The sequence below is a fragment of the Aquarana catesbeiana genome, linkage group LG08, assembly GCF_042186555.1.
Source record: "Aquarana catesbeiana isolate 2022-GZ linkage group LG08, ASM4218655v1, whole genome shotgun sequence".
Taxonomy (NCBI): Eukaryota; Metazoa; Chordata; class Amphibia; order Anura; family Ranidae; genus Aquarana; species Aquarana catesbeiana.
The window spans coordinates 3,077,057-3,089,340 of record NC_133331.1 but is presented as its reverse complement, the minus strand read 5'-3'; the positions used below and the strand labels follow the sequence as shown (position 1 = coordinate 3,089,340).

The following is a 12,284-nucleotide window of genomic DNA, read 5'->3' as shown; positions in this document are numbered from 1 at the left end:
AATAGAATGGGAGGGTAAAGCCTTATCTAAAGTTTCCATTAATACAATGCTCATTGAAGCCGAATTATAAAACACTCCTATGTTGGTACTTGGTCCCTACCATGGTGGCTAAAATGCATCCGTCCACGTTGCCTACCTGTTTTCGACATTGTGGCCAGTGGCTGCCGCCGCCATTGTGTTGCCTTGTGGCTTCACGCCGGGAACCCTACTGCGCATGCGCGTGGCTCCTCTCTCCCACTGGCCTGGCGACAGGGGGAGGTGGAGGGAGCCGAGCGGTGACGCCGAGAGCCGCGGCTCCCGGAAGTGGGAAACAGGATACGTTTTTACTCTATGGCCATATGCCTTTGTTATAATGACAACCCGGGAAGGGGCTATTGTTAAGAAAAATATAAAAAATATTGAACTATAAAAAAAGAATTGGGGGGGTTAATTTTATTTTTTACTTCATAGATAGGTATACTTTGTATGGGGGGGTATTGATGATTACATCTTGTATCCTAATATTATTGACTTTCTGCAATCCTAAAGATCTCTAAAGATAGGAAATTTCCAAAATGTCCCAGGTTTATTCATATTAAAAGGTATTTTTTTTAAAAAAGTACTTAAAGTAGAACTCTAGGCAAACTTTTTTTTTTTTTTTTAAACTGCTACTTTAAACTGGTAATTGCGCGGTCATGCAACACTGTACCCAATTTTTTTTTCCCACACAAATAGAGCTTTCTTTTGACCAACACTGGGTTTTTATTTTTTTGCAATATAAATTAAAAAAGACCAAAAATTTTGAAAAAAAACACAACAAACTGAACTTTTTACTTTCCGCTATAAAACGTATCCAATAAACAAAAAATGAAATAAAAAAAAAATCATAAATTTTGACTAAAATGTATTCTGCTACATGTCTTTGATTGCAAAAAATCCCAATAAGAGTATTAATTGTCTATGTGTCATGTTTTCTATCTTCTGATGATGATGATGATTATCCTTTTTTTTTTTTAATATCAAAATATTTACCTGAGAACATCCCATTGCAGATGTTTGTCTATTTGACGATGGTCTACTATATCTTCGTTTTTACTCTATAGCCATATGCCTTTGTTATAATGACAACCCTATTGTTTATAAAAAATATTGCAATAGAAAATAGAATAGGGGGGAGCTACTTTTATTTTTTATTTCATAGATAGGTGTACTTTGTACGGGGGTATTGATGATTCCATATTGACTTTCTTCAATCCTATCTCTAAAGATTGGAAATTCCCAAAATGTCTCAGATTTATTCATATGATCATCCTGGGGAATTGGGGGCGGCCTCCGAGCCCTCCAACGGCCCCCACTATCTCGGATCATAGAACATTCATTCCACCTTTGAGCGGTAAAAACATACTATCATGGTCTAATTAAAGTGATGCATGACAACATATATATATATATTTTTTTTAATTCTGAATTTATGCAACCATTTTTTTAGATCCAATTGTCCCCCTGAAGAGACCACATATAGGTCGAAACGCGTCGGGGCTCGCAAACCATGTAACACTATGTAATGTAACAATGTGTACAAATATGTGTTTGTTACTGCACTGTGAAATATGAATTGTGTTACTGTACCAGATTTTTTATTATATCGTATTTTAATAAACCATGATATTGGACATTTTTTTCATAAAAACTACTTTCTATATATCCATTAAGAACTTCTTCTTTGATCCTGTACATTGCTGTTTTAAAGCCCCATTGGGGAAAATATCCTTTTATAACCTATTTTCGGGGTGTGCAGCTCCTTCCATCTCTTCTATATGTTTCTTCCCCTTATCGTTATTCATATTAAAAGTTATTTTTTAAGAAAAATAAAGAGTACTTTTTTTTTTTTTTTTAGCACTGCGCTACTTTAACTGGTAATTGCGCTGTCATGCAACACTGTACCCAAAATAAATTTATATCATTTTTTTTCCCCCACACAAATAAAGCTTTCTTTTGGTGGTATTTGACCAACACTGGGTTTTTATTTTTTGCAATATAAATGAAAAAAGACCAAAAAATTTGAAAAAAACCCCAACAAACTGAATGTTTTACTTTCTGCCATAAAATGTATCCAATAAAAAAAAATTAAATAAAAAAAAAAAAAATTTATAAATATTGACCAAAATGTATTCTGCTACATGTCTTTGATTAAAAAAAATACCAATAAGTGTATTAATTGTCTATGTGTCATGTTTTCTATCTTCTGATGATGATGATCATTATCCTTTTTTTTTTATATATCAGAATATTTACCTGAGAACATCCCATTGCAGATGTTTGTCTATTTGACGATGGTCTACTATATCTTTGTTTGTTTTTACTCTATAGCCATATGCCTTTGTTATAATGACAACCCGGGAAGGGGCTATTGTTTATATGATACATTTGTTATTGTCGGATCTTTTTCAATAAAAAAATATTAAAATCTAAAATAGAATGAGGGGGGGGGGGGGTAATTTTATTTTTTTATTTCATACATAGGTGTACTTTGTAAGGGGGTATTGATGATTTTGTATCCTATTATTATTATTGACCAATTTGGAGATTTTCACTTAGGGGTGTACTGACTTTTGTTGCCAGTGGTTTAGACATTAATGGCTGTGTGTTGAGTTATTTTGAGGGGACAGTAAATTTACACTGTTATACAAGCTGTACACTCACTACTTTACATTGTAGACAAGTGTCATTTCTTCAGTGTTGTCACATGAAAAGATAGAAGAAAAGATTTACACAAATGTCACTGAGGGGTGTACTTACTTTTGTGAGAAACTGTATCTGGGGCAAAATTGTTCTAAAAGGTGTGACAAGGTTGGGGCTTAATAGAAAGGTATATGAGGGCTGACACTGTTAGAAGATGGTTCAGCTGAATTCTTCTGCCCCATGAAGCACCTTCTCTGAGCCACGGAAGAACAGATCGCTGTATAGTTCCAGCCTTATATAGGCATACGTATCCGCGTGGTTGGCAGTTCCCTTTTTTACCACCACAAGTAACAAGCTAGAGGTCTTCTAAACAAAGGACCAGTTTACTGTCCATCAGACTTTAGGGGGGCTGGACTTTGGTGTCAGTGGGGGGAATAGTGCCCCATCATTGGTGTCAACGGGAGGAACAGTGCCCCATCATTGGTATCAGTGGGAGGAATAGTGCCCCATCATTGGTATCAGTGGGAGGAATAGTGCCCCATCATTGGTATCAGTGGGAGGAATAGTGCCCCATCATTGGTGTCAGTGGGGGGAATAGTGCCCCATCATTGGTGTCAACGGGAGGAACAGTGCCCCATCATTGGTATCAGCAGGAGGAACAGTGTTCCATCATTGGTATCAGTGGGGGGAATAGTGCCCCATCATTGGTATCAGCAGGAGGAATAGTGCCCCATTATTGGTGTCAGTGGGGGGAATAGTGTCCCATCATTGGTATCAGTGGGAGGAATAGTGCCCCATCATTGGTGTCAACGGGAGGAACAGTGCCCCATCATTGGTATCAGCAGGAGGAATAGTGCCCCATCATTGGTATCAGCAGGAGGAATAGTGCCCCATTATTGGTATCAGTGGGAGGAATAGTGCCCCATTATTGGTGTCAGTGGGGGGAATAGTGTCCCATCATTGGTGTCAGTGGGAGGAATAGTGCCCCATCATTGGTGTCAGTGGGAGGAATAGTGCCCCATCATTGGTATCAGTGGGAGGAATAGTGTCCCATCATTGGTATCAGCAGGAGGAACAGTGTCCCATCATTGGTATCAGTGGGGGGAATAGTGCCCCATCATTGGTATCAGCAGGAGGAATAGTGCCCCATTATTGGTGTCAGTGGGGGGAATAGTGCCCCATCATTGGTATCAGTGGGAGGAATAGTGCCCCATCATTGGTATCAGCAGGAGGAATAGTGCCCCATTATTGGTGTCAGTGGGGGGAATAGTGTCCCATCATTGGTATCAGCAGGAGGAATAGTGCCCCATCATTGGTATCAGTGGGAGGAATAGTGTCCCATCATTGGTATCAGCAGGAGGAATAGTGCTCCATTATTGGTGTCAGTGGGGGGAATAGTGCCCCATCATTGGTTTCAGCAGGAGGAACAGTGTCCCATCATTGGTATCAGTGGGGGGAATAGTGCCCCATCATTGGTATCAGCAGGAGGAATAGTGCCCCATTATTGGTGTCAGTGGGGGGAATAGTGCCCCATCATTGGTGTCAGTGGGAGGAATAGTGCCCCATTATTGGTGTCAGTGGGGGGAATAGTGCCCCATCATTGGTATCAGCAGGAGGAACAGTGTCCCATCATTGGTATCAGTGGGGGGAATAGTGCCCCATCATTGGTATCAGCAGGAGGAATAGTGCCCCATTATTGGTGTCAGTGGGGGGAATAGTGCCCCATCATTGGTGTCAGTGGGAGGAATAGTGTCCCATCATTGGTATCAGCGGGAGGAATAGTGCCCCATTATTGGTGTCAGTGGGGGGAATAGTGCCCCATCATTGGTATCAGTGGGAGGAATAGTGTCCCATCATTGGTGTCAGTGGGAGGAATAGTGTCCCCTCATTGGTATCAGTGGGAGGAATAGTGCCCCATTATTGGTGTCAGTGGGAGGAATAGTGTCCCATCATTGGTGTCAGTGGGAGGAATAGTGTCCCATCATTGGTATCAGTGGAAGGAATAGTGCCCCCTCATTGGTATCAGTGGGAGGAATAGTGTCCCATCATTGGTGTCAGTGGAAGGAATAGTGTCCCATCATTGGTATCAGTGGGAGGAATAGTGTCCCATCATTGGTATCATTGGGAGGAATAGTGCCCCATCATTGGTGTCAGTGGGGAGGAATAGTGCCCCCTCATTGGTATCAGTGGGAGGAATAGTGTCCCATCATTGGTGTCAGTGGGAGGAATAGTGTCCCATCATTGGTGTCAGTGGAGGAATAGTGCCCCATCATTGGTGTCAGTGGGAGGAATAGTGCCCCATCATTGGTATCAGCGGGAGGAATAGTGCCCCATCATTGGTATCAGCGGGAGGAATAGTGCCCCATCATTGGTGTCAGTGGGAGGAATAGTGCCCCATCATTGGTGTCAGCGGGAGGAATAGTGCCCCATCATTGGTGTCAGTGGGAGGAATAGTGTCCCATCATTGGTGTCAGCGGGAGGAATAGTGTCCCATCATTGGTGTCAGTGGGAGGAATAGTGCCCCATCATTGGTGTCAGTGGGAGGAATAGTGCCCCATCATTGGTGTCAGTGGGAGGAATAGTGTCCCATCATTGGTGTCAGTGGGAGGAATAGTGTCCCATCATTGGTGTCAGTGGGAGGAATAGTGTCCCATCATTGGTATCAGTGGGAGGAATAGTGTCCCATCATTGGTGTCAGTGGGAGGAATAGTGCCCCATCATTGGTGTCAGTGGGAGGAATAGTGTCCCATCATTGGTATCAGTGGGAGGAATAGTGCCCCATCATTGGTGTCAGTGGGAGGAATAGTGCCCCATCATTGGTGTCAGTGGAGGAATAGTGTCCCATCATTGGTGTCAGTGGGAGGAATAGTGCCCCATCATTGGTATCAGTGGGAGGAATAGTGCCCCATCATTGGTGTCAGTGGGAGGAATAGTGCCCCATCATTGGTGTCAGTGGGAGGAATAGTGTCCCATCATTGGTGTCAGTGGGAGGAATAGTGCCCCATCATTGGTGTCAGTGGGAGGAATAGTGCCCCATCATTGGTGTCAGTGGGAGGAATAGTGCCCCATCATTGGTATCAGTGGGAGGAATAGTGTCCCATCATTGGTATCAGTGGGAGGAATAGTGCCCCATCATTGGTATCAGTGGGAGGAATAGTGTCCCATCATTGGTGTCAGTGGGAGGAATAGTGCCCCATCATTGGTATCAGTGGGAGGAATAGTGTCCCATCATTGGTATCAGTGGGAGGAATAGTGCCCCATCATTGGTATCAGTGGGAGGAATAGTGTCCCATCATTGGTATCAGTGGGAGGAATAGTGTCCCATCATTGGTATCAGTGGGAGGAATAGTGTCCCATCATTGGTATCAGTGGGAGGAATAGTGCCCCATCATTGGTATCAGTGGGAGGAATAGTGTCCCATCATTGGTATCAGTGGGAGGAATAGTGCCCCATCATTGGTATCAGTGGGAGGAATAGTGTCCCATCATTGGTGTCAGTGGGAGGAATAGTGTCCCATCATTGGTATCAGTGGGAGGAATAGTGTCCCATCATTGGTATCAGTGGGAGGAATAGTGTCCCATCATTGGTATCAGTGGGAGGAATAGTGCCCCATCATTGGTATCAGTGGGAGGAATAGTGCCCCATCATTGGTATCAGTGGGAGGAATAGTGTCCCATCATTGGTATCAGTGGGAGGAATAGTGTCCCATCATTGGTATCAGTGGGAGGAATAGTGCCCCATCATTGGTGTCAGTGGGAGGAATAGTGTCCCATCATTGGTGTCAGTGGGAGGAATAGTGTCCCATCATTGGTGTCAGTGGGAGGAATAGTGTCCCATCATTGGTATCAGTGGGAGGAATAGTGTCCCATCATTGGTATCAGTGGGAGGAATAGTGCCCCATCATTGGTGTCAGTGGGAGGAATAGTGACCCATCATTGGTATCAGTGGGAGGAATAGTGCCCCATCATTGGTGTCAGTGGGAGGAATAGTGCCCCATCATTGGTGTCAGTGGGAGGAATAGTGCCCCATCATTGGTATCAGTGGGAGGAATAGTGCCCCATCATTGGTGTCAGTGGGAGGAATAGTGCCCCATCATTGGTATCAGTGGGAGGAATAGTGCCCCATCATTGGTGTCAGTGGGAGGAATAGTGCCCCATCATTGGTGTCAGTGGGAGGAATAGTGCCCCATCATTGGTGTCAGTGGGAGGAATAGTGCCTCATCACACAGGTGGACTCTATTTACTAATTAGGTGACTTCTGAAGGAAATTGGTTTCACATTCCAATCAATTATGAGACACCTGACTTTCTTTTTTTGGTTTTATTTTCTTTTGAACAATGAAATGTACATTCATTACACAGATCTGATAGTCGGTCACAACCAGCTGGACTTGTTCCGTAATACTGGAGGACCTTTCATATCCTACCAAACCTCGTCTTCTGTGATCGATACGAAAACGTTCTTCTACATTCCGGAACAAGTCCATCCGATTGGGACTTCCTCCTACCAGATACACCAACCATGAGCCGGATACCGGAGAACCTTCACAGATGATAATCACATATAAAATAATAACAAACAACGTCTATGAACAGCGAGACTTTAGAGAAGTAAAGAAAACGAGGGACTATTAGGAGGAGAAGGTCACATGATTCCCCACACTTCCTCAAACGCAGAGCAGATCTTGGTGCAGGTGAGGGCGGCCGATAGAGGGTATTCGCTGATCGACACCGTGCGTTCTGCAAAATCAACGTCAACCTAAAAAACAAAAACAGGTTTTGAGTCACTTACAGGAAAAAGATGTGCCGGCATTTAAAAAGTCAAGTCCAAAAACTCTAGTTGATCGCCTTTCACCATCAATGCAATTTAACAATCTGTGCGGGGGATTGGCAGACACAGAAGACGACCTTAAAGTGGTTCTAAAGACTCAACGTTTGTTTGTTCTTTTTACCTTCATGCAGTCTAGGTCTTAAGATTAAAACCCCTCTGGGTCCAGCTCCCCCCACAGCCTCCCTTATACTTACCCGAGTCCCATCTCGATCCAGCAATGTGCATGAGGGCTGAGGCTCTCCTGGGTCTCACTCTCTCCTCATTGGCTCTCACACAGCAGCAGGAGCCAATCACAGCCAGTTAACCAATAAGGAGATGGGCAAGGGCGGGGCAAAGCCATGATCTACATGTGAATGGACACACAGAGCGTTGTTGGGGGGAGCGAGCCTGCACGAGTGTCCCCCATATTAAGAGGCTTGCTGATTGGGGCACAAGCCGGGGGGACCCAAAAAGAAGAGGAGGATCTGATCCTTCCACTCAGGAGTTCTACCAGTGGCAACTGGTGCTCAAAATTTTTTTTTTGGGGGGGGGGGGGGGGGGGGGGGGCACAAATGGAAAAATTCTGGAAAAAAAAAAACCCCATCATACGCAGCCTCACCGTGCCCCCCCCCATCATACGCAGCCTCACCGTGCCCCCCCCATCATACGCAGCCTCACCGTGCCCCCCCCATCATACGCAGCCTCACCGTGCCCCCCCCATCATACGCAGCCTCACCGTGCCCCCCCCATCATACGCAGCCTCACCGTGCCCCCCCCATCATACCCAGCCTCACCGTGCCCCCCCCATCATACGCAGCCTCACCGTGCCCCCCCCATCATACGCAGCCTCACCGTGCCCCCCCCATCATACGCAGCCTCACCGTGCCCCCCCCATCATACGCAGCCTCACCGTGCCCCCCCATCATACCCAGCCTCACCGTGCCCCCCCCATCATACCCAGCCTCACCGTGCCCCCCCCATCATACGCAGCCTCACCGTGCCCCCCCCATCATACGCAGCCTCACCGTGCCCCCCCCATCATACGCAGCCTCACCGTGCCCCCCATCATACGCAGCCTCACCGTGCCCCCCCATCATACCCAGCCTCACCGTGCCCCCCCCATCATACCCAGCCTCACCGTGCCCCCCATCATACGCAGCATCACCGTGCCCCCCCATCATACCCAGCCTCACCGTGCCCCCCCATCATACGCAGCCTCACCGTGCCCCCCCATCATACCCAGCCTCACCGTGCCCCCCCCATCATACCCAGCCTCACCGTGCCCCCCCCATCATACGCAGCCTCACCGTGCCCCCCCCATCATACGCAGCCTCACCGTGCCCCCCCCATCATACGCAGCCTCACCGTGCCCCCCATCATACGCAGCCTCACCGTGCCCCCCCCATCATACGCAGCCTCACCGTGCCCCCCATCATACGCAGCCTCACCGTGCCCCCCATCATACGCAGCATCACCGTGCCCCCCCCATCATACCCAGCCTCACCGTGCCCCCCCATCATACGCAGCCTCACCGTGCCCCCCCCATCATACCCAGCCTCACCGTGCCCCCCCCATCATACCCAGCCTCACCGTGCCCCCCCATCATACCCAGCCTCACCGTGCCCCCCCATCATACGCAGCCTCACCGTGCCCCCCCATCATACGCAGCCTCACCGTGCCCCCCCCATCATACGCAGCCTCACCGTGCCCCCCCCATCATACCCAGCCTCACCGTGCCCCCCCCATCATACCCAGCCTCACCGTGCCCCCCCCATCATACCCAGCCTCACCGTGCCCCCCCCATCATACCCAGCCTCACCGTGCCCCCCCCATCATACCCAGCCTCACCGTGCCCCCCCCATCATACCCAGCCTCACCGTGCCCCCCCCATCATACCCAGCCTCACCGTGCCCCCCCCCATCATACGCAGCCTCACCGTGCCCCCCCCATCATACGCAGCCTCACCGTGCCCCCCCCATCATACGCAGCCTCACCGTGCCCCCCCCATCATACCCAGCCTCACCGTGCCCCCCCCATCATACCCAGCCTCACCGTGCCCCCCCCATCATACGCAGCCTCACCGTGCCCCCCCCCCATCATACCCAGCCTCACCGTGCCCCCCCATCATACCCAGCCTCACCGTGCCCCCCCATCATACGCAGCCTCACCGTGCCCCCCCATCATACGCAGCCTCACCGTGCCCCCCCCATCATACGCAGCCTCACCGTGCCCCCCCCATCATACCCAGCCTCACCGTGCCCCCCCCATCATACCCAGCCTCACCGTGCCCCCCCCATCATACCCAGCCTCACCGTGCCCCCCCCATCATACCCAGCCTCACCGTGCCCCCCATCATACCCAGCCTCACCGTGCCCCCCCCATCATACCCAGCCTCACCGTGCCCCCCCCCATCATACCCAGCCTCACCGTGCCCCCCCCCATCATACGCAGCCTCACCGTGCCCCCCCATCATACGCAGCCTCACCGTGCCCCCCATCATACGCAGCCTCACCGTGCCCCCCATCATACGCAGCCTCACCGTGCCCCCCATCATACGCAGCCTCACCGTGCCCCCCATCATACGCAGCCTCACCGTGCCCCCCCCATCATACGCAGCCTCACTGTGCCATACCAAATGCTGCCCCGCCCGCCGTCTGCACTTACCCTTTCTCGGTGGCAGTGGGACAGCTCCTCGATGTCTTCTCCCGTCCTTTCTTCCCGTCCTCTGCTAGGATTGGACGCCTGATAGGCGTCCAATCACGGCGCCTGTTGTTTCAGCCAATCAGGTGACAGGTATCAGATCCGAGCACCTGATTGGCGGAGAGGTGTAGTGTTAAAGCGAATATTCATTCTCTTTTCTAACACACAGCTGAGTGACCTGCGAGCGCCCCCGGCATGGCGCTCGCAGGTCACCTTTTTTGACGCTTATTAGAGCCTATGGCTCCAATCGGGTGCTTCAAAACCACCCACCCCCCCCCCCCCCCCCCCACGCTGTAATTCAGGCGCCCTGTGCCCGAAAAGGGTCCGGGCGCCTGAACAGAAGGTGGCAGCGGCAGCCATAGATAGATTCATGCAATGCATTAATCTATCTATTGGTGATAGAGGGGGGTGGCAGGAGAGAGGGGGCAGCACCCGTATGGACGCACCGCCACTGAGTTCTACGTTTATCACCACGCTTCCTCTAGTGGTCTCCAGAGTACCCCATAGTCTTACTTTGAGGGCTGGAGAAAGAACAATTCTTCAAACTGGCCTACATCAAGTCGTCCTCTTACAGATGGAGTCTGCGGTCTCTGGCGGTGTGCCATTCATACATGGAAAAACACTTGGCTATGAAATCACTTCTATCATTAGTGTATGGTCCGTCACTCACCGCCCCATGGGCGAACGCTCCCACCACGATCATCGTCGGCTCCTCGGTGGGTACCAGGTCCCGCACACAGGAAATGCGCTCTCCCTGGAAGGAGGTGCAGACTTTCACACAACCTACAGGAAGGTGATCTGTAATCGGATTCTTAATAACCTGCAAAAAAAAAAAAAAAAAAACAAATTAATCTTTTTTTAATAGTTTTTTTTTTTTTTTATAAACTGCATATTGCTAAAAATAAAATTAGAAAAGTTGGTGACAAAGAGCTCGCTATCCAAGCTTTTCAGATTGAAAGACAGACAACAGTACAATCTTTAACCTCTTCAGGGCTGGAACAGCTTTGTTAATTTTGCTCACAAAATCTGAATTTTTGGCTAGGAATTTAGATAAATTTCTAATGTGTTGCAGTATATTTACACTTAAAAAAGGGTTTAGCAAATCAATTTCAGGAATAAAAAAAATTAACAAAATAAATTTAACGCGATTGTCACTTTTTTAACATGCCGTCCAGGTGACATTATTATTATACAGGATTTATATAGAGCCAACATATAGAATAATGGCGGTGACAGGTCCTCTTTTTTGGAGGCATTGGGGGGTCTGTTAGCCCCCCGATGACACCGATGGACTCCACTGAAGTGGATGGAGTACAGGTGTGGTTTTCTCCACCAGCTGTTTCTCAAAGCTTCAGTGTCCGGAGGAAGAAGAGTCCGAAAACTGATGAAATCTTTGTGTCATTTTGACCACATCCCACCCGGGCCCATAACAAAATGATGGCAAGGTGGGGGGTTCCATTATATGAAGTCCAGCAGGATAAGTCGCTCGTGTGCGCCCCCAGGGGACGCTCGGCGTGGCGATCAGTACTGTGGTGTTGTTCGCTCCGACACACCACATCTTCAATCTCGGTGAAGAGTCTGTGACGTGGGCTCTTTACCATGTGATCAGCTGTGTCCAATCACAGCGTTACTAGAAAGTGCCGGTTATCAGCATTACTCTATTCGCATTGACAGGATACAAGCAGAGGAGACACGATAAGGGGCTCTCCTGATGGGGTGGGGGTTGGGGGAACTGCACTGAATCAGTGCAACCGCCCAACAGTCCCGCATACCTGCGCCCAACAGTCCCGCATACCTGCGCCCAACAGTCCCGCATACCTGCGCCCAACAGTCCCGCATACCTGCGCCCATCAGTCCCGCATATCCGCGCCCAACAGTCCCGCATATCCGCGCCCAACAGTCCCGCATATCCGCGCCCATCAGTCCCGCATATCCGCGCCCATCAGTCCCGCATATCCGCGCCCATCAGTCCCGCATATCCGCGCCCATCAGTCCCGCATATCCGCGCCCATCAGTCCCGCATATCCGCGCCCATCAGTCCCGCATATCCGCGCCCATCAGTCCCGCATATCCGCGCCCATCAGTCCCGCATATCAGCGCCGCATATTTGCTTTT

General features: G+C 49.1%; 1 protein-coding gene across 1 annotated transcript in view; it reads right to left on the bottom strand.

The window, feature by feature from the left end:
- Positions 1-6,965: 6,965 nt before the first annotated feature.
- EMG1 (EMG1 N1-specific pseudouridine methyltransferase) overlaps positions 6,966-12,284 on the bottom strand; it is a 15,313-nt gene continuing 9,994 nt past the window's right edge. Inside the window, exons 5-6 of the mRNA XM_073595422.1 lie at positions 10,840-10,989; positions 6,966-7,418 (exon numbers count right to left, since the gene is read on the bottom strand). Coding sequence (XP_073451523.1) covers positions 7,305-7,418; positions 10,840-10,989 — 264 coding nt within the window. The 3' untranslated portion in view covers positions 6,966-7,304. The remainder of the gene's footprint in view (positions 7,419-10,839; positions 10,990-12,284) is intronic.